At 37.1% G+C, this 23,709-nt stretch overlaps 1 protein-coding gene across 8 annotated transcripts in view; it reads right to left on the reverse strand.

The window, feature by feature from the left end:
• Positions 1–23,709, reverse strand: part of SPAG16 (sperm associated antigen 16) — a 1,071,375-nt gene that overhangs the window by 977,849 nt on the left and 69,817 nt on the right. For 4 of the 8 annotated variants that reach the window (XM_086341619.1, XM_086341641.1, XM_086341630.1 and 1 more), the window contains one exon: positions 23,517–23,626. In XM_086341619.1, the coding sequence (XP_086197745.1) occupies positions 23,517–23,626 (110 nt within the window). Of the gene's footprint in view, positions 1–1,330; positions 3,167–4,938; positions 8,175–23,516; positions 23,627–23,709 lie in introns of those variants that run through there. The other 4 variants (XM_086341686.1, XM_086341659.1, XM_086341678.1 and 1 more) reach the window with 3 other exon arrangements.

A 23,709-nucleotide genomic window follows, 5' to 3' on the forward strand; every position in this document is an offset into this window, starting at 1 on the left:
CCCGGGTCTCCCGCATTGCAGGCAGACGCTTTACCATCTGAGCCACCAGGGAAGCTCCTATAAGCAGTAAGAACATGCAAAAAATGGGTAGCCACGATGACATATGCCAAACCAGAACTGCAATCTGGAGACTAGATGATAGACCACCCATAAGCTATGGAAATAGTATCTTAGGAATGTTTACAGAAATAAAAAGTATATACAAATATACAAGTGCAAGCAGCAAGGAACTATCAAGAATTATCAGGAATGGTCTTAAGCAAATGCAGCCTTTAGAAGTAAAAGACAATACATAAATTCCCATATTAAAACAAAAAAGCTAGATTTAAAAATGAGAATGCCAGAAACATAGAGAACAAGAATAAAGAGTTTCTGAAAATACAGCAGAGTCAAGAAAAAAAAAAAAAAACAGAAAAAAGAGGTTAAGAAGTATGGAAGATAGAATGAGACAGTATAGCCTATATCTAATTGCAGCCCTGGAAGGAAAGAATTTCTTTTTTAATGAAGGAAAGGCAATATTTATTACAGTAATGAATGAAAATTTTTAAGAAACAAGCAAACAAACAAAAAAATCCTGCTACCTAAACATAAAAATCATAATATATTCCATGGGATAAATGAAAACAATGTTATATCAATTATAGTAAAACTGCTGGACAAAAAAGGCAAAGATGAAATTGTGAATACAGTCAGAACAATGAAATTAATACATTTGTAGACAAATCTAAACAAGTATTTATAAGCTCAACTCTCTTTATAAAATAACAATGCCTGTTTTGCTATGTAACAGAAATTGAACTAAGTACCAGATCCCAAAAAAAAGCAAATAGGGAATTTTTTGTTTAGGGTTTGCAAACTTTTGTGTTACTCAAGTAACTAAGCTTAGATTGTATTACATGTACATGCTAAATTCTTAAGAGTTAACACTAAAAAAAAAAGGAAATGAAAAATACCTGGTGAAAAAAATAAATGTATTTTAAAGCATGGAAAGATAAAAGCATAAAAAGATTAGATATATAGAGAGCAAAAAAGATAACAGAAGCAAGGCAAATATATAAATAATCACAATAAGTGTAAAACACTTAAATGTAAATGAACAAAATCACCACCTAAATTAAAGAGATTGCATATGCTATTTATCAGAGACAACTAACCATATCTGATAAATGTTAAAAATAGATTTTAAAAAGTACCAAGCAAATACTAATCAAAGAAGAATAAAGTAGCTGTATCATAAAAAATAGACCACAAGGCAAAGCATTTTTATAAACAGAGAAGTTTGAGGTAAAGAAGAAAATGTGTAAAATAAAAATGAATGAGAGTAGCAGACTTTAAAATGAATTTCTTTATATTTCACTTTCAAAACAAAGTCTTGAACAAACATCCCCAACAATGACAAACTTTGAGTTCTATTCTAAGGAAACAGTCATAGACACGAACACAGCTTTTACGTACAAGGACTGACCTCATGGAATTATTTAAAACAATAAAATAATGGAAATAACCAAACTGAGTACAAAAAACAAGGAGATAAAATCATAACAAAAATACAAATTATGAAGTATTATAAGGGTATCAAATCTGCTTGTCTGAAGAATATATCAATACACTGTCATGAGAAAGGCTTATGATGTTAGATGAAAAATAAATGTACAAAGGTATAAAATGTGCAAAAATATAAATTAGCATTTTACTTGAAAAAATGTATTTAAAGTCATTCCAACACTAACTTAAATATATACTGTATGCTGCTAAGTCACTTCAGTCATGTCCGACTCTGTGCAACCGCATAGACGGCAGCCCATCAGGCTCCCGCATCCCTGGGATTCTCCAGGCAAGAACACTGGAGTGGGTTGCCATTTCCTTCTCCAATGCATGAAAGTGAAAAGTGAAAGTGAAGTCGCTCAGTCATGTCCGACTCTTCATGACTCCATGGACTGCAGCCTACCAGTCTCCTTCGTCTATGGGATTTTCCAGGCAAGTATGTGTATAAAAACATTGGAAGAAAATTAAAAGGACAGTATTGATTACTAAGGTTGGTTTAAAATTTATAAAAATTTAAGAAGAAAAATTAGAAAAAAGATTACTACAAATTATGCTTTAGTTCATCTATTTAATATAACAATTTTAAACTTTTAAGCATCTAATAAAATAGCTTAAAAATGTTTAATGTAAAAATTGATTAACTTGTAGGAAAAGACTGAAAAATCCATCAGTTTACTCAAGTATTGATATTTGCCAAAATATAATACAGATAGAGATTTCAGATTTGAATATACAAAAGTTAAATTGTATTAAATATATATGAAATTGTCAACTCCAAAATTAGAAAATACATTCTTCTCAAGTACATACTGTTACAAAAATGAACCATATTCTAGTTTATAAAGAACTTGTGCACCACGCATGCGTGCTCAGTCGTGTCTGGCTCTTTGCAACTTCATGGACTGTAGCCCACCAGGCTTCTCTGTCCATGGGATTCTCCAGGCAAGAATACTGTAGTTGGTTGCTGTTTCCTCCTCCAGAGGATATTCCCGACCCAGGGATTGAAACCATGTCTCCTGGGTCTCCTGCATTGGCAAGCAGATTCTTTGCCACTGAACCACCTGTGAAGCCCCAGAGAACTTGTAATATTAGGATAAAAATTAAGCTGCTAAAGCTGACAGATCTCAAAAAGGGTGGACTGACACAAATAGAAAATAATCCTCCCACAAGTAATTCTCCCAAGGTGAGTGATCAAAGTCCATGCACAGCTGAGCCTGATAGATCAGGATTCCTCTCCTTTTTAGTTCATCAATTTAGGATACTGTCTTGGTCTGTCTGCACAGTCAGATGGATTACAGGCACTTCCTTGATCCACACAAACTGAAGATAAAGGAATATAAAGCAGTCCAAGCCTGATGCTCCTTTAAGGACCAGACCATGGTAGCAGCATTGTATCAGTGTCATAAAATAAGCAACCACAGCATCTCAGTGGTATACAGCAAGATTTACCTGGCTCATATATTGTGGGTCAGTTGGAGATGAGCTGATGTTGGCCAAGCCCAGTTACAGTAGCACTGATCCTCATGCCTTTCACTGAATCAGAGGTTAGCTGAGACATTTTTTTCTTATTCCATGGCACAGGTACAAGAGAGCAAACCAAAATGTGGAAGAATATCCAGTCCTGTCATGTCAGATGATCAAGTTATGATTCTCCAAAATATACACAAGTATATAATCAAGCTCTGCATTAATGATCAAAATAGTATCCTTCCTTGAAAATGAGGGGAAAGTGTAAGTATCTCTAAAAAATAATTCATAGGCACATACCACATAAGTGCCTATTCTATTGGCAAAATTTAGGGTTATTGTCACATATAGGTAGGAAGCTGAGAAATATAGTCTAACTACAATGCTAGCAATATCATGAAAAACATGGAATAAATAAAATACGTTTTGGTGGAGAACTAGCGATCACTACCATAACAAATCCCACCATACTTTAAGAACTGACTTAATACAGACGATATGCTCTGACGATGACTTATTTAAACTAGAAATCTATAATAACCAAAAAAGATAACCCTAAATCATGCATATGCAAATATACAAATATTCTCTAAATCAACCATGAGATGCTGCTGCTGCTAAGTCGCTTCAGTCATGTCCGACTCTGTGCAACCCCATAGATGGCAGCCCACCAGGTTCCCCCGTCCCTGGGATTCTCCAGGCAAGAATATTGGAGTGGGTTGCCATTTCCTTCTTCAATGCATGGAAGTGAAAAGTGAAAGGGAAGTCGCTCAGTCGTGTCCGATTCTTTGCGACCCCATGGACTGCAGCCTACCAGGCTCCTCCATCCATGGGATTTTCCAGGCAAGAGTTCTGGAATGGGTTGTCATTGCCTTTTCCTCAACCATGAGATGAAGAAATCATAATGGAAATCTTAAAATACTTAAGACTGAGCAAAAATTAAAATGCTACATAGAAACATGTGTAAGAAGTAGTTAGAGTAGTATTTAGAAGGAACTTTATAATACTAAATAGAATAGTGGGAAGGCCAAAAATAGACTATTTATCCTAATTGCTGCTGCTGCCAAGTTGCTTCAGTCGTGTCCGACTCTGTGCGACCCCATGGACTGCAGCCTACCAGGCTTCTCCGTCCCTGGGATTCTCCAGGCAAGAACACTGGAGTGGGTTGCCATTTCCTTCTCCAATGCATGAAAGTGAAAAGTGAAAGGGAAGTCGCTCAGTCGTGTCCGACTCTGTGCGACCCCATGGACTGCAGCCCTCCAGGCTTCTCCGTCCCTGGGATTCTCCAGGCAAGAACACTGGAGTGGGTTGCCATTTCCTTCTCCATTTATCCTAATTAAGAAGTGGAAAAACAAAGAATAAACCCAAAGAGTACAGACAGAAGGAAATCATAACAATGAAAGCACAAAGTAATGAAAAAAATACGTATATATTTAAGAGGATCAAAAAACTTAAAAGTTATTTGAAAATACCAGTAAAATTCCTAAATCTCAAGGAAGACCAATGAGAGATGAGGGAGAGTCTTGTCAGCAGGGAAACTTTAAGGAGGAAGATAAACAGATACCAAACACAAGAAGAGAATATAACTATGGATTCATTAGAAATTTTAAAAATAAACAATGTAACAAATATCTTTATGCTGATAAATTTGAAACTTAGACAAAACGGTTATATTCATGTAAATATATTACTTAATGATTTACTAAAATTGATTCAAGAAGAAATAACTGCTAGAATTCTATTATGCTAAAAAAATCTGAATCCCCAGTACAAAATATTTCCATAAACTCATAGCAGCTCCTGTTAGTTTCACCTAAGACTTCTTATGCATACATTTAAGGTAGATATAAAAACTCAAGAGATAAAGAGGGAAATATCTGCAATCTGTTTTATGACACCAAAATTATAAAAAGACTGACTAAAAAGGAAAATTAAAGGTCAGTTTTATTCGAACTACAGAAACACCCTAAGGAAAAAACAGTGAACTAGATCCAGTGATATATATAAATCATAATACATGATGAATGAGCTAGTTTCATCCCAAGAGTGAAAAGAGAATGTTACATTAGAAAGTCCAGCATGTCATTTACCATGTTAAAATGTTAATGGAGAAGATCATCTCAGAAGCAGAAAATTCAGCATTTGTTCATGATAAAAGTTTTAAACTTAAACATGATAAAAAAAATTCACCATTCATTCATGATAAAACAAAATTAATGTTAACTCATGATAAAACACAAATAAACTTGACAAATGTGGAAGTAGAGGAAACTTTTAATCTGAGAGGGAATATCTACCAAAGATTTATAAGAAATATCACTTTTTGTGTTGAAACATGAGAAATATTGCTTCATTTTAGAAAAAAAAAACAGGATAAGAATGTCTATTCCAACCTCTTCAATTTAACCATTTCTAGAAGTCCTAAACAATGTACAAAAATAAGAAATGCACATAAAATTTTCCAGGATCGGAAAAGGAAAATCATAACTATCACTGTTTATAGGTGATATCATTATTTACAAGGAATTTTTTTTAAAGAAACCTATTACAGTAGAGAGTTTAGCAAGGTCTCTATGTTTACAATTGACTTACAGTAATCAATTTCATTTCTATGTAACAACAACTAACAGAATGTGTATTTCTTAGGTATTCCTTCATTCAAACACAAATATTTATGGAGTACTTACTATTGGCCAGTCACATTTTTGGCACTGAGCATACAGAAGTGGATAAAGCTGGCAAATATTTCTGCTCTTGTGGAGCTTACATTCTAGTAGGGAAAAGGTACAGCAAGTTAATAAGTACAACACAGAACGTAAGAGGCAGATATGTAAGAGGGAAAAAAAAAGCAGGAAAGAGATCCAGGAAGGAAAAGGGAATTTTAATTAAATATAAATTAAAATTTAGATGGGATGGCTATGGAAATTCTCTCTAAAAAGAGACATTTAATTAAAGATTTAAAGAAGTTGAGGGGGTGAGCCATTCAATTTTCTGAGAGAAGACAACTCAGATAAAACCTCAAATGCAAAAGCCTGGAGGCAGGGCATGACTACAGTATTCTTCAAACAGGGAGGCAAGTGTGTCTATAATTGAGTAAAAGATGGTCCAGCAACTGGAGATGAGGTCCGAGAGGTTAAAAAGGAGCCAGAAAATGTAGGACCTCAGAGGCTATAATGACTTTCCTATAGCTCTGAAAAAGATGGAAACCACTAAAAGTTTTCAACTGAGACATGTAATGGATAAATTTATGTTTTAGGAGGATCGCTCTGGCTGCAACATTTAACAAAGACTGAAGGAAAGGAAAGAAAAAAAGCAGAAAGACCCGTTGGGGAGCTATTGTAGTAATCCAGGTTAGAAATGATGGAGAAAAAAACCAGAGAGCAACACTGCTGGTGGTAAGAAAAGATGGAAGAGTGGATATATTTCAAAATACAACCAAAATAATTTTTCATATCTGATGTAAAATGTCTGAGAGAGAAATGACTCAAAGATAACTCCAGAGGATTTTGGTTGAGGAACTGGAAGGACAGAGTTTCCTTAAGATGGAGAAAATTGCAGGACGTAGAGCCTTAATGCAGACTCAATATGGAAGGGTTGAGGGTTGGAGGGCTGGAGGGTTGAACATGCAGTTGGATATATAAAACCAGAGGACAGAAAAGAGACAGAAAAGATATCTCTGTTGAAGATATAACTTAATGAGTCACTAACATACAGGTAATTTACAGTCATGAAACTGGATGAGACAACCTAGGGAGTAATGATATCGAAAGAGAAGAGGCCCCAGAACTGATCCCAGGAAAACCTCAACATACAAAGAGGTCAGGGAGATGAGGAGCAAACAGCAAACAAAATGACAAATTATGGAAGTTATTGGCAACAATAAGGCCTAGAGAATGACCAAAAAGTGAGTGGCTGAAACTAGATGGAGAACAAGATCATTTAAAGAAGCAGCTGTTAAGGAACTGAAAGAGTATTCAAAGGATCACCCATGTGAATATCTAAATAAGAATTATAGCAGGAATCATTTTTACAGAAGTGACAATGTCACAGTGACTACTTTTTTCATTTTACAAAAAAAAAGAAAGAAAAAAAAAAGTGCCTTAGTTATTATTGCGTACGATAAACTGATGATATGAGAATCAAGGCAAGGTGTATTCATTAATGAGGGTAGGATAAGGAACTGAAAGCAGCAATGAGAAGCAAAGGGGACAATTATGTCACCTGCAGGTCCAATGCTGTGGCTTAGTGGGGAATCAGAGAAGTCACCCTTGAGACTGCCAAAGATCACTGTAGACATGAGCTATGTCAGGAAAGCTGACTATGGATGTCACTTCTCAACCTCACATTTGGTGAAGTAAGATGGTAGCCTGAGTATATCAAACATACAAACTGGAAAATACTACAAATCAAGGTTTATTTCCTCCCCTTCAAAGAGCTGATCATTAAACATTTATCAGAAGTCTGCTGGCTGTAGGAGAAACTATAAGCACGGAAAAAGCTGAATTTCTATTAGCACAGAAGGTGAAGGGACATTCATAGTACAAGCTGAAAATACAGTGGATTTTGCTGATCAATGATCTTGAGTTCCATAGAGTACACAGTGAAAGATTAGGGAATCAAAAAAGGAGACTAAGAGACTGAGTAAGAAAACATGACATAAGGAGTCTTGGAGAAGGAAATGGCAACCCACTCCAGTGTTCTTGTCTGGAGAATCCCAGGGATGAGGGAGCCTGGTGGGCTGCCATCTCTGGGGTCGTACAGAGTCAGACACGACTGAAGTGACTTAGCAAGCAGGGAGGATTAGAGTTCTGGAATACATGATGAACTGGGAGTTATAGGCTCCTTAAGAAAACTAAAAAGAACGGGATAAAGGACCTGGGTGCTGAAGAAAGAGGTCTGGGAGAGAAGAAGCCAGAAGCACAAGTTGCTCAGAATCTCCCCTTTGCCTCCTGCTGACAGAGGCAGGATGTCCTGTAAATGGGAGGTCTTATTCGGAGTGCTTGGGAACTTTGTTGTCTCCTGTCAATGGTGTCTTGAAGAGCTGTGATCTTATTCCAAGTTTGAGAGTTCCCTCTCCATTCCTGAGGATGGAGGCGTGGAGTTGGACAGAGGGTTGATCTTGCTCTGAGCTCATAGACGCCCTCTTGATTTCTGTTGGAGGCCTCAAAGCCGACAAAGGGACAAGTTATTTATTTTAACTACTTGTAAATATTATTTATATCAGAAAAATTATAAGGTACTGATAATTATATTTAACAAAAACATGTATAAGATCTGTATGGAAAAAGTATAAAAATGTTTTAAAAGATTTAAAAACCAAATAAATGGGGAGATAAATGACATTCATTCATGCATTGAGACACTCAGTATCATAAAGATGCCACTTATCTCTATATAAATCTATAAAACCACAGCTATATTAATAAATGTCTTAAGAAAAAAAGCTTTTAGGAACTTGGCAAGCCTATTTTAAATTTTACAGAACAGCAAAACACTTCTGAAGAATGGGGCTGAGGAAACCATCCTAAGGTATATCCAAACTTATTAAAAACTGTAATAATTTAAAAGCACAGTGAACTGTATGGTATCACATATATATAGAATCTAAAAAAGTTAAAACTTTTTTTTAAATAGTAAAATAGTAGTTACCAGCAGATGGAGGGTGAACTATAAGTATGATGTTACGAATACAAACTTGTAATGAGTAGTAAATAAGACATAGAGATCTAATTAATACACAGTACAATGACTATAGAAAATACTATTTTACTATAATAATGTAATATGATAAATATTTCTCTACTGGTAATCAAATCACAATATATAAATGTATCAAAGTAACACAAGCAACATTTTGCCTGCCTTAAACTTACACAATGTTACATGTCAAATTTACTAAAAAACAAAAAAAAGGTACAGAAGTAAACAAATTCACCAATGGAACATGAAAGATGTCCAAAAGCAAACCCAGGTAATATACAGAAACTACCTAAATGACTGAGCTGGTACTTGCAGACCACTGGGAAAAAGAAGAGACATATAATAAAGTGTGCTGAAATAAGCAGTTATCTGAGTGAAACTGTAACAAGGAAGAGTCAACTTTGACTCTTCCATGCTAAATCTGTTTCTTTGACTTTAACCCTTGTTTTTCACTATGTTTGTAATAATCATACATAATTGCCTGCCTCAGAGAGTCCTGCCCCCTACCTAGTTCATTTAAAGTGCCTTTGTTCAGAACCTTGTCCATCTGTGGATGGCAGGAAGAAAGAAATTAAAACATCACCCTGCCTGAGGCTTGTTATTCTGGGAGATAGTTGCAGACTAGATGTCCTTTTTGTTTCCTCACCTCCCCCTTCCATCTCTGATCCATAGACGAACCTGGCATCCAGACCCCAACAAGTGGCTATTTTGAGACATTAGTGTCTCATCTTCTAGGTCAGCCAGCTCTCAGAGTAAAATCATTATTTCTTGCCTCAACACCTCATCTCTCAGATTCACTGGCCTTTTATGGGATGAGTAGAGCAAGTCTAGACTCAGTAACAAACTCAAGTGAAACAGGATTCCTACTTGTCTCTACATAAAAAATTTGATGGTAATTTCAACATTATTAATACAACTTGAAAGTAAAATTCTATGACAAGACATCCAGTCAAGACAAGATGGAGTAGACTCATCTCTCCCCCTGCTTTTCCCTGCTAAGACAACTATAAACCATGGAAATAATGAAAGCATAACTCTGAAAGGGGAAAACAAAAACATAAACCAGTTCAAGATATCAGAATTGAAGGAAGAGCATAGTGGCAGGACATTTTACCATTCCTTACTGAACAGAAGGGGACTTAGGTCTGACCCCTAATGTGAAACAAAAGGTAATGTATTCTCTGGCCATAATCAAATCAAACTAGAAGTCAGTAACAAAAAGGCAACAGGAAAATCTCTTAAACACATGGAAATTGCACAACACTTCTAAATAATCCACAGGTCAAAGAGGAAGTCTCAAATAAAATAAAAACACATAGAATTGAGTGAAAATGAAAGTATAACATATCAACATATGTGGCACGCAGCTAAAGTAGTGTTGAGAGGGCCATTTATAGCTCTATATACTTGCAATACAAAAGAGGAAAAGTCTAAAATTAATAATCTCAGTTTCTAACTCAAAAAGTAGGGTAAAAAAGCACGAGAAACTCAAAGCTAGAGAAAGAATAAAGGAAATAATAAAAATAAAAGTGTTGCAGGAAGAGAGTTCCAGGGCCCAAAAGGGGGCTCTTGTCTAACACTCAGAAATGAACTGTCCAAGGAGCCACTCACACTGACAAAGCAAGAGACTTGATTGGGAAGGGGTGCCTGGGCAGAGAACAGGAGGGTAAGGCAACCCAGGAGAACTACTTTGCCACATGGCTCACATTCTCAGGTTTTATGGGGATGGGATTAATTTCCAGGTTATCTTTAGCCAATCATTCTGACTCAGGGTCCTTCCTGGGGGTGCATGCATCGCTCAGCCAAGATGGAAGCCATCAAGAATTCTCGGAGGTGGTAGGACACAGGGTGTCTCCTTTTGACCTCTCCTGAACTCTTTCAATGGGTGGTGGCTTAATTCCTTACTGCAACCTCCTGTCATAAAATAACCCTGATGCCTGGCCAGGGTAGGAGGTTTCAGTCAGTGTGTTTCCTCTAACAAAAGCAGAAATAAATGAAATGAAAGTAGAACAATTCAGAAAATCATGAAACAAAAAGGAAATTCTTTTTAAAAAGTCAGTAAAATTGATAAAACTGTACCTAGCAAGTTTGACAAAAATAAAAAGGGAAAAGATAAAAATAAAAAATATTAAGAATACTGGAATGGAGGATCTTACCACAGATCATGCAGTTATTAAAAGTATCACAGGGGAATGTTATAAATAACTTCATGCTCATAAATTTAACAAGTCCAAAAACCACAAAATACCAAAACTATCAATTAAGGTGAAATAATCTGAATAGCCCCATAACCATTAAAAAGACTGAACTGGTAACCCAAAAAACAAATCCTCAGGTCCAGATGGTCTTTGGAGAATTCTACCAAATATTTAAAAAAAGAATTAACACCTACTCAGTAAAAAAAAAAAAAGAAAATAACTACTGATCCACACAAAAGCTTGGATGAATTTCAAGAGAAAGATGCTGAATGTAAAAGTCAATCACAAAAGTTAAATACAGTATGATTCCATTTAAATAACAATCTCGAGACGACAATATCATACAGCTGGAGAAAAAAAATAGTGGTTGTCAATGATTAGAGATTAAGGAGAGTGGAATAGAGAGCAAAAAGTGGATATGACTATAAAAGAGCTACACTAATGCTTCTTGTGATGATGAAACTTGTCTACACCTTGACTGTATCAATGACCACTGAGGACTGCGACACTGTATTTTAGTTTCTTTTGTACTTTAGTTTTATAAGATGTTACCATTGAAGGGAAGTAGATAAAGAGTATACAAGATCTCTGTATTATTTCTTCCAAATGCATGTGAATCTGCAACTCCCAAAATAAAAAGGCTGGTTTCAAAAAAATCAAAGACATTAATAGAACAAAAATAAATTCAATTGATTAAAAAGTACTGTATAAATGCTCATTTTTTTCATCTAAATACCATATTGTGTGTATATAAGAGAATATCTATATTTTTAGGAATTACACACACTTAGTAAAGGGAAAATAATAAACAAACATCTTAAAAGAAAATATTCAAGCAAGGCATTCTGATCTTGGGATAGGAAACTATCTCTTAAGCAAGTGACAATAATCGTTACCATAAAAGACAGTATTGATAAATTTAAATACATTAAAATGAACTTTTTGCTGGGTTACTTCTTAAAAAATAAAAACCATGTAAAAGAAGAACTTCTATTCATTAAAAGATACTACAAAGGAACAGAAAATATAAGTCATCATCTGGGACAAGATATCTACATTCATGCAACTGATCAAGGACTCAGTATTAAAATATACCAAAAATATTCTTCAAAGATCAAGAACCTAATATAAAAATGGGAAAAAAAACTATGAACTGACATTTTATAGAAGGAAGCATAAGAACTGCCTTTAAGCAAAAGAGAACAAGTTAAATTTAACTATTGGTAAGAAAAATGAAAATTAAGACCGAGTGAGGTAACGTATTTTATTCATTAACTGGCAAAAACAAAGAAATCTGTAGTATCCAGTGTCAAAAAGGACATAGAGTAATAGGAACTCTATGTGTGGGTTTATAGACATGTTAAAATAATTTGAAAAATAACACAACATTATCTAGTAAAATCCTCATCTCTCCAGCAATTTCACTGGAAATTTAGCATCCTACAGAAAACCTTGCATATGTGCACGCGGGAGCGTGTACATGGCAGCCTGTTTACTGGACTAAGACTTTGAGAACAATCTGAACATACATTCATGTAAATAGTGTGAAATGAATTACAGCCCCATACAAGAATATGGAAGAATCTTAGAAGGAAAACACCAAAAGAAAAAAACAAGTTGTATAAGACCATAGTGTATAATCTCCATTTATGCTTTTTATATATATGTAATCAATATAATATATAATTTGTACATTTATATATTATAGTCAAATATATTTATAATAAGTTAAGGAAATATTACTTGAACACAGGTGTATTTTAAACTATAGATGTTGATATTGACTGAAGTTTGAAAATATAAAAACTTCCAGATGTTCAAGCTGGTTTTAAAAAAGGCAGAAGAACCAGAGATTAAATTGCCAACATCCGCTGGATCATGGAAAAAGCAAGAGAGTTCCAGAAAAACATCTATTTCTGCTTTATTGACTATGCAAAGCCTTTGACTGTGTGGATCACAAGAAACTGTGGGAAATTCTGAAAGAGATGGGAATACCAGACCACCTGATCTGCCTCTTGAGAAATCTGTATGCAGGTCAGGAAGCAACAGTTACAACTGGACATGGAACAACAGACTGGTTCCAAATAGGAAAAGGAGTACGTCAAGGCTGTATATTGTCACCCTGCTTATTTAACTTCTATGCAGAGTACATCATGAGAAACGCTGGACTGGAAGAAGCACAAGCTGGAATCAAGATTGCTGGGAGAAATATCAATAACCTCAGATATGCAGATGACACCACCCTTGTGGCAGAAAGTGAAGAGGAACTAAAAAGTCTCCTGATGAAAGTGAAAGAGGAGAGTGAAAAAGTTGGCTTAAAGCTCAACATTCAGAAAATGAAGATCATGGCATCCGGTCCCATCACTTCATGGGAAATAGATGGGGAAACAGTGGAAACAGTGTCAGACTTTATTTTTTGGTGCTCCAAAATTACTGCAGATGGTGATTGCAGCCATGAAATTAAAAGACACTTACTCCTTGGAAGGAAAGTTATGACCAACCTAAATAGCATATTGAAAAGCAGAGACATTACTTTGTCAACAAAGGTCCATCTAGTCAAGGCTATGGTTTTTCAGTGGTCACGTATGGATGTGAGAGTTGGACTGTGAAAAAAGCTGAGAACTGAAGAATTGATGCTTTTGAACTGTGGTGTTGGAGAGTCCCTTGGACTGCAAGGAGATCCAACCAGTCCATTCTAAAGGAGATCAGTCCTGGTATTCTTTGGAAGGAATGATGCTAAAGCTGAAAACTCCAGTACTTTGGCCACTCCATGCGAAGAGTTGACTCATTGGAAAAGACTCTGATGCTGGGAGGGATTGGGGGCAGGAGGAGAAGGGGACGACAGAGGATGAGATAGCTGGATGGCATCACTGACTCGATGGACATGAGTTTGAGTGAACTCCGGGAGATGGTGATGGACAGGAAGGCCTGGCATGCTGCCATTCATGGGGTCACAAAGAGTTGGACACAACTGAGCGACTGAACTGAACTGAAGCATTTTCCCATTGCAAATTGATTTCATATTTTCTAAATCCTTCATGTTTATGCATGATTCAAAATAAATGGTAGAGCTTAAAACCTGAGAATAATTAGTATTTCTTAATTACTTCTATTCTGATTAACATTTACTTCTTTTTATGTAAAGCAGAATAAATTTAGTGTAATGTATTTCTAGTTATTTGATTTTCTACTCAGAACAGAATTATAAACAAGTTGGCTTAATCCTTATGTATTTAACATGGCACAATATTATGAATAAATATTTTGATTAATGTATTTCCTCAGGGATTTTTAATGATATTTTCAACTCTTAAATATAGTCAACATTATTATCAAATTACAGGCATTAAAATTTTCATTTGCATATGGTTTTAGACTTTTTAATACATTCCATAATTCTAAACTCTAAAAATAATGCAAATCTAATTTCCTATTTTGCAACCTTATGTCTGAAAAATGCTAATTTAACATCCTAAACTAGTATTCATAATTATTGACAAAATGCCGAGATCATCATTGGTTGATGTCAGAATCACAGTACTTCTGGCAAAAAACAATTACTGCTTAACAATATTCAATAATACTATACAAAATGCAGCTAAATTTGCTGTAATAAAGCAAGGTATTAGCATGAAAGGGTATTTAATTATTCTTGAAGTGCACCATTAACAGGCCAGGGTGGCATCACACAACATGATGACATAAATTGGCTTATCAGAGTTAAAAGGAACTTTCACTCCTCTTTACATTTTCATATCATTATATTTAAATGGCAATCTATTTTATATAAATACCAAAGATATCATGACAAAGATATTAAATAAGATTCCATGTTTTCATTAAGCAAATCAAAATATAAAATAGCCCCTAAAGAAGTTGAGAGTTATGTGCAAATATGCTGTAATGAACAATACTAAATAAGAACCTGAAATGTTAGATCCATGAATTAAGGTAAATTGGAAGTAGTCAAACAGAAGATGGCAAGAGTAAACACTGGAATTTTAGGAATCAGTGAAATAAATTGGACAGGAGTGGGAGAATTTAATTCAGATGACCGTCATATCTACTACTGTGGGCAAGAATCCCTAAGAAGAAATGGAGTAGCCCTTATAGTCAACAAGAGAGTCTGAAATGCAGTACTTAGGTGCAATCTCAAAAACAACAGAATGATCTTGGTTCATTTCCAGGGCAAACCACAGTAATCCAAGTCTATGCCCCAACCACTAATGCCAAAGAAGCACAAGTTAAACAGTTCTATGAAGACCTACAAGATCTTCTAGAACTAACATCAAAAAAAGATGTCCTTTTCATCATAGGGGACTGGAATGCAAAAGTAGGATGTCAAGAGATACCTGGAATAACAGGCAAGTTTGGCCTTGGAGTACAAAATGAAGCATGGAAAGGCAAACAGAGTTGTGTGAAGAGAATGCACTGGTCATAGTAAACACCCTCTTCCAACAACACAAGAGACAATTCTACACATGGACATCACCAGATGGTCAATACTGAAACCAGACTGATTATTTTCTTTGCAGCCAAATAGGGAGAAGCTCTATATAGTCAGCAAAAACAAGATCGGGAGCTGACGGTGGCTCAAATCATGAACTCCTTACTGCCAAATTCAGACTTAAATTGAAGAAAGTAGGGAAAACAACCAGGTCATTCAGGTATGACCTAAATCAAATATCTTACGATTATACAGTGTAAGCAACAAACAGATTCAAGGGACTAGATCTGATAGATTTCCTCAAGAACTATGGACAGAGATTCATGACATTGTACAGGAGGAGGTGATCAAAACCATCACCAAGAAGAAGAAATGCAAAACGGCAAAATGGTTGTCTGAGGAGGCCTTACAAATAGCTGAGAAAAGAAAAGAAGCAAAAGATAAAGGAGAAAAGGAAAGATACACCCATCTGAATGCAGAATTCCAAAGACAGCAAGGAGAGAGAAGCCTTCCTATGTGAAAAAAAAACAAAAACAAAAACAAAAAAAAAGGGCAGGGGGGCGGGGAACAATAGAATGGAAAAGACTAGAGAACTCTTCAAGAAAATTAGAGATATCAAGGGAACATTTCATACAAGTTGCTAGTGCTAAGTCATTTCAGTTGTGCCCAATGGACTACAGCCTGCCAGGCTCCTCTGTCTATGGGATTCTCCCATAGAATCCTGGACTGGCAAGAATACTGGATTAGGTTACCATTCCTTCTCCAGAAGATCCTCCTGAGCCAGGTCTCCAGCACCACAAGCAGATTCTTTACTCTCTAAGCTACTAGGGAAGCTCTGTTTCATGCAAAGATGGGCAAAAAAAGAATAGAAATGGTATGGACCTAACAGAAGCAGAGGATGCTAAGAGGTAGCAAGAATACACACAAGAACTATACAGAAAAAGATCTTAATGAGCCAGATATCCACAACGGTGTGATCACACACCTAGGGCCAGACTGCGGAGTTAAGTGGGCCTTCGGAAGCATCACTACAAACAAAGCTAGTGGAGGTGATGGAATTCTAGCTGAAATATTTCAAATCCTAAAAGATGGTGCTGTGAAAGTGTTTCACTCAATATGCCAGCAAAATTGGAAAACTCAGCAGTGGCCACAGGAAGGAAAAGGTCAGTTTTCATTTCCAATGCCAAAGAATGCTCAAAGTACTTGCACAATTGCACTCATCTCACATGCGAGCAAAGTATTGCTCAAAATCCTCCAAGCTAGGCTTCAACAGTACATGAACCAAGAATTTTCATATGTACAAGCTGGATTTAGAAAAGACAGAGGAACCAGAAATCAAATTGATAGTGAAGGACAGGGGAGAACAGTGAAGACTGGCATGCTACAGTCCATGGGGTCACAGAGAATAGGACATGACTTAGAGACTGAACAACAACAAAAAATGTTGATACCTTTAACTTTATAAAGGTATGGTGGTTTCTAAACCACCACCACCATAAACTTCTTGGGAGGATGGGCTTCCCTCATAGCTCGGTTGGTAAATCATCTGCCTGCAATGCAGGAGACCTGGGTTAAATTCCTGGGTCAGGAAGATCCCCTGTAGAAGGAAATGGCAACCCACTCTAGTATTCTTGCTTGGAGAATCCCATGGACAGAGGAGCCTGGCAGGCTACAATCAGTGGGATCACAAGAGTCAGACACAAGTTAGCGACTAAACAACTACTGTCTTTAACTTTTCACATGTCTGATCACCATTCAAAGCCTCTAAAGAAGTAATTTCTTTTTCCATTAGTCATGTGAGAGTTGGACTATAAAGAAAGCTGAGCACTGAAGAATTGATGCTTTTGAACTGTGGTGTTGGAAAAGACTCCCGAGAGCCCCTTGGACTGCAAGGAGATCCAACCAGTCCATCCTAAAGGAAATCAGTCCTGAATATTCAATGGAAGGATTGATGCTGAAGCTGAAGCTCCAATACTTTGGTCACCTGATGCAAAGAACCGACTCATTGGAAAAGACCCTGATGCTGGGAAAGATTGAAGGCGGGAAGAGAAGAGGACAGAGGATGAGAAGGTTGGATGGCATCACTGACATGATGCATGTGAGTTTGAGGAGGTTCTGGGAGTTGGTGATGGACAGGGAAGCCTGGCGTGCTGCAGTCCATGGAGTCGCAAAGAGTCAGAAAAGACTGAGCGACTGAACTGAACTGAAAGTAGTAATTTATTTCTCTTATCTGTGACTTATGTGACTGCAAAAGACATTCAATTAACTGCATAATGATTCTCACTTCTTTTAGAGTAAAATATATTTCACAGATAGAGGGAAACTGTGTTATAATGTATAGTTGCTGCTGCTGCTAAGTTGCTTCAGTCATGTCCGACTCTGTACGACCCCATAGACGGCAGCCCACCAGGCTCTGCAGTCCTTGGGATTCTCCAGGCAAGAATACTGGAGTAGGTTGCCGTTTCCTTCTCCAATGCATGAAAGTGAAAAGTGAAAGTGAAGTCGCTTCAGTCCCGTCCAACTCTTAGTGATCCCATGGACTGCAGCCTACCAGGCTCCTCCGTCCATGGGATTTTCCAGGCAAGAGTACTGGAGTGGGTTGCCATTGCCTTCTCAAAATGTATAGTTGTCTTCACAAAAACTAAACTGTTGACTATTTTAGTAACCCATTGTTTGGTTTACAGAGGGAAGACAAATGGCTTTTCTCCAGTATTTAGGGAAATTGTTTCCATAATTTTACAGGAAATAGTTTAAACCATAAGAATTAACTTTTAGAGCACAATCTCATATGCTATAGAAAAATATAGGGAAATTAGCATGGCATATCAGGAAAAGTGAGGTGAAAGTGAAAGTTGTTCAGTCTTGTTTGATTCCTTGTGGCCCCACAGACTATACAGTCCATGGGATTCTCTAAGGAATATGGGTAATGTTTCCCTTCTCCAGGGGATCTTTCCAACACAGGGGTCAAACCCAGGTATGCCGCATTGAAAGAAAGTGAAGTCACTCAGTCATGTCCGACTCTTTGTGACCCCATGGACTGTAGCCCACCAGCCTCCTCCATCTATGGAATTTTCTAGGCAAGAGTACTGGAGTGGGTAGCCATTTCCTTCTCCAGGGGATCTTCCCGACCCAGGGATTGAACCAAGGTCTCCAACACTGCAGGCAGACACTTTACCATCTGAGCCACCAGGGAATCCCTAGTGGGATTCCTGCATTGAAGGCAGATTCTTTACCAGCTAAGCCACAAGGGACACCCATGAATACTGGAGTGGGTAGCCTATCCCTTCTCCAGATGATATTCCAGACCCAGGAATTGAATTGGGGTCTCCTGCATTGCAGGTGGATTCTTTACCAACTGAGCTATCTGGATACTAAAACTGGCTTGAAAAGTAAAATTATACAACTGTCTAAGGAAGATTAATCCAATTTATAACAGCAAGTTTATGGCAAAAATATTCAATGTCATACAGAATGGACTACTTGAGAACAGTCTAGGAGGAAGCTAAGGTTTTTCCATGAAGATCAGCTTTAGAAGGGTGGGAGTGATAATTAAAAAGAAAAAGGAGCAGTGTGATAGGTAGTTTAAAGGTAATTTTGAAAGTCCCCCATAATCTCCTCCTTCAGTTCAGTTCAGTTCAGTTCAGTCGCTCAGTCCTGTCCGACTCTTTGCGACCCCATGAATCGCAGCATGCCAGGCCTCCCTGTCCATCACCATCTCCCGGAGTTAACTCAAACTCACGTCCATCAAGTCAGTGATGCCATCCAGCCATCTCATCCTTCGTCATCCCCTTCTCCTCCTGCCCCCAATCCCTCCCAGCATCAGAGTCTTCTCCAATGAGTCAACTCTTCTCATGGGGTGGCCGAAGTACTGGAGTTTCAGCTTTAGCATCATTCCTTCCAAAGAACATCCAGGGCTGATCTCCTTTAGAATGGACTGGTTGATCTCCTTGCAGTCCAAGGGACTCTCAAGAGTCTTCTCCAACACCACAGTTCAAAAGCATCAATTCTTCGGTGCTCAGCTTTCTTCACAGTCCAACTCTCACATCCATACGTGACTACAGGAAAAACCATAGCCTTGACTAGATGAACCTTTGTTGGCAAAGTAATGTCTCTGCTTTTGAATATGCTGTCTAGGTTGGTCATAACTTTTCTTCCTAAGAGCAAGCGTCTTTTAATTTCATGGCTGCAATCACTGTATGCAGTGATTTTGGAACACAAAAAAATAAAGTCTGACATTGTTTCCACTGTTTCCCCATCTATTTCCCATGAAGTGATGGGACCAGATGCCATGATCTTCGTTTTCTGACTGTTGAGCTTTAACCCAACTTTTTCACCCTCCACTTTCACTTTGATCAAGAGGCTTTTAAGTTCCTCTTCACTTTCTGCCATAAGGGTGGTGTCATCTGCATATCTGAGGTTATTGATATTTCTCCCAGCAATCTTGATTCCAGCTTGTGCTTCTTTCAGCCCAGCATTTCTCATGATGTACTCTTCCTTAATCCCCCAATTTAATTTAATTAAACTTGCTCTTCCAATGAAAAAACTTCAAGATAAGCTTGTTAGGTACTTTTCTATCAGATTTTTAACCCCTAAATCTCCCCTTCCTACATAACCCCAGTACAAAAATTCAGAACTTGCCAACTAATGTGAAAAAGGCATCAGTGGGAGCCTTGATCAGTGGGAGACACTGAAAGGAGAGTATCAAAGATGATAAATGACATATTTTTGAATTGACTCTTTTAGTAGATTGCAGTCACTATTAAAAGAAAGTTTTTAAATGAAGAAATTAGCTTATTTATGAATTAAGATGATTTGTGAATTTAGTTCAGTTCAGTTCAGTCGCTTATTCGTGTCCGACTCTTTGCGACCCCATGAATCACAGCACGCCAGGCCTCCCTGTCCATCACCATCTCCTGGAGTTCACTCAGACTCACGTCCATTGAGTCAGTGATGCCATCCAGTCATCTCATCCTCTGTCGTCCCCTTCTCCTCTTGCCCCCAATCCCTCCCAGCATCAGAGTCTTCTCCAATGAGTCAACTATTCCCATGAGGTGGCCAAAGTAATGGAGTTTCAGCTTTAGCATCAGTCCTTCCAAAGAAATCCCAGGGCTGATCTCCTTCAGAATGGACTGGTTGGATCTCCTTGCAGTCCAAGAGACCCTCAAGAGTCTTCTCCAACACCACAGTTCAAAAGCATCAATTCTTTGGTGCTCAGCTTTCTTCACAGTCCAACTCTCACATCCATACATGACCACTGGAAAAACCATAGCCTTGACTAGACGGACCTTTGTTGGCAAAGTAATGTCTCTGCTTTGAATATGCTATCTAGGTTGGTCATAACTTTTCTTCCAAGGAGGCAGCGTCTTTTAATTTCATGGCTGCAGTCACCATCTGCCACAATTTTGGAGCCCAAAAAAATAAAGTCTGACACTGTTTCTTTTGAGGCAATGGTACCATCTCAAGATGGAAATTATAAATAGATAAATTATTGGTGTGCAGCTAAGTATGTTAATATGTAGCTTTGAAAGTCATCAGCAAAGATGTTATATTTGAAAATATATTATGGAATTACATTTTAGAACCCAGCAAAATATCTGGGGCCCATCTTAGTACATCCATGTTATATAGTAACAAGATAATAGGACCACTAAATCCTCAGACCATTGAGTATTAAAGATATGGGTCATCCATTTTCTTCCCCAAGATACCTTCCCAACCCAGCAATCAGGCCCACATCTCCTGCTTGGCAGGCAAATTCTTTACCACTGAGTCTCCTGAGAAGCCCCCAGCTCACCACATAAAGAACTCCAGTGGATGCTGGTTAAACAAAGCATAAACCCTGAATGAGAAATTTAAAAAAAAAAAAAAAAGGGAAGAAGTATATAAAGTACATGTTATGATTAGAAATAGACTGTTTGACTATGAATATTTTCTTAATATATATCAATTAATGAGTTTTTTCTAATCCCTCCCTTAGTATTATGTGTTTCAAGTTCCTTCCCCCATGCCCTGCATCCTTTCCACGTTTCTAGCTCCTACTAGACAGACTCTTACATCATACTCTTCCTACGTGCTGGACCCAGTTCAGTTCTGATAATAATGTTCTTCTCCCAGTGTGTCCCCAACATAGGAAAATGCCCTGCCATTGCCAATCTCTGAGCTGTCTGCTTCTTTCCTAGATGACATCTTAGATCTTCTGTAACCTATATAACCAACTCCATATATTATAGTTATTTTGTTCAAAATGATCCAAAGTAGTTCTTTTTCTGACTTGAACCCAAAATGATACCCTGATTTTTCCTGAATGAAAAGGCAAAACATGGGAAAAACTCATTAAGTAACTGCTTTTAAAATTGCAAAAGCAAATAAAACATTCCTTCTAGCCTATTTTTCTTCACTTTTATACAGAGGATACATGATAAAGCTTTTACATGTAGACTAAAGGCCAAGAATCGATCCCTAATAAAAGGAGGGAAATTGCCTTGAGAGATACACACTTATATGTCAGGACTAAAGAGAAAAACAAAGCTTGGGCTAACTTTAGAGCACCCCTGCCGCCAGCACATACACCAGACCTGGCATCTTACCATAGCGAGAACAGTAGGATTGGGGCGGGGGGATGGGGAATGGGACAGGAAAGGCAGCCTCACTAAAATATACCATGTGCTTTAACCTCAAAGTTCCAAAATGTCTCTATTTATTTGGCCACTGTTGGAGCAATGGCCCGGACAGCCTTCCTGCCTGCTCTGCTCCAACATCCCTGACTGTCACCCACTTACAGACAGCCCACAGTCAGTTGTCACACACCCTTAAACACAGAAGAAACTCATTCAAGCTTGGAATTTTGATTATGACACAGAGCTCAATATCTTTAACTACTAACCTGAAACAATCATTTATAAGTATGAATTAATATGTTAAAAAGAATGCCTAAGCCACATTAGAAAAGGAAAATGTTTCTTGATGAAAACCACCACTATCACACCCCAAATCCTTAGCTCTAATTTTTTTTTAATTATTGTGAGTGCTATATTTGCTCCCTGACTTAATAACCTCTGTGGAGATATATAAAGATTATCCAAACAAGAAGAAGCACAACTTACTGACAGCAATGGAGTCACCTACCACCCCATTTGGAAGAGACTCAAACTACAGGCATGAGGAGACGTGGGAAAGCTCTATGGTGACAGAAGTGGAGGGTCAGTCCTGATGGGACTTTGAAAGCATAGGGAAGCTGGAGGCGGGCTGAGGGGATTCTCCCCCAAATACCAACAATTTAAAAATTAATATTGTTAATAGAACAATGAAACACTAGTCTAAACATCACAAAAAGGTGATTATCAAATCCTTAATATAATCTATCATTAAAAGTATTTGGTTCATGTTTTATTCAAATGTTACATACGACACTAGATTCCAAGGAATACCTTTGAGGAAAAAACATTAGAGATATTAGCTAAGTGATTATTTGAATTCATTAAAAAAAATATCTGTTGTTGTTATAGCATTACTACCAGGAGAAAGTTATTATATCTGTAAATTTTTTCATTCTTAAATGTCAGATACTTTAGAACTCACAGGTAACAACCACTTTATAAAAACATTCAATATCTCAGCTAAAACTTTATGCAATTTTCATGAAAAGAAACTAAACCTTTCATGGGTTTTATGTAATTTTCTTTCTTCCTCATTTTTGATTTCTTTGACCAGACATTTTTAATACCATTTTTCTGTAATCACTGCAGAAGATTTGAACTATCAGCCTGATCGCACAGCAAAGGCACTAAGACATAATGAGGTTCTTAAATGGGGCATTAATTCTTTCCATTCTGCTTTTTTAAAAGACTGATGAAAGTCTGAAGTTTTAGTATGAGAAAATAAATAAGGGATGACTTGACAGTTATTTCTCTGGACAAAGAAAAAGGAGCAGAAATGGCCATGATTAAGTTTGAAAACATGGCAGCTGTCTCCACCACTAATACATGTGTGTCCCTCAATTACTACTAATATTCAAGAACCTGCATTTTCCATCTATAGTCCAAGTAGTTTGGAATTCATAACATCTAAATTCATTTTGCAATAAAATAATGATACAATGTGAGTCCATGAATCTGAATATCTGAGAGTTAATTACGGATCAATGGAAATAAAAACCATACCTTTGTATTAACTTTTGCCTTTGCTTTACATTTGCTTTGTTCTCTGGCTTCACGAAGACGTTTTTGAGTAGGACCTTCTGGTGCATTTTCCTTTTTACAAGTAGGAACAACTGAAAGATAATACAACTTACTCTTAATGTTTATACTGTTTGTCTGTAAGAAATATTTTAACCAAAAAAGAAAGCCACATTCA

This window comes from Bos grunniens, chromosome 2 (assembly GCF_055505025.1).
Source record: "Bos grunniens cultivar Pamir isolate PY7600 chromosome 2, Bosgru_T2T1.0, whole genome shotgun sequence".
Lineage (NCBI taxonomy): Eukaryota > Metazoa > Chordata > Mammalia > Artiodactyla > Bovidae > Bos > Bos grunniens.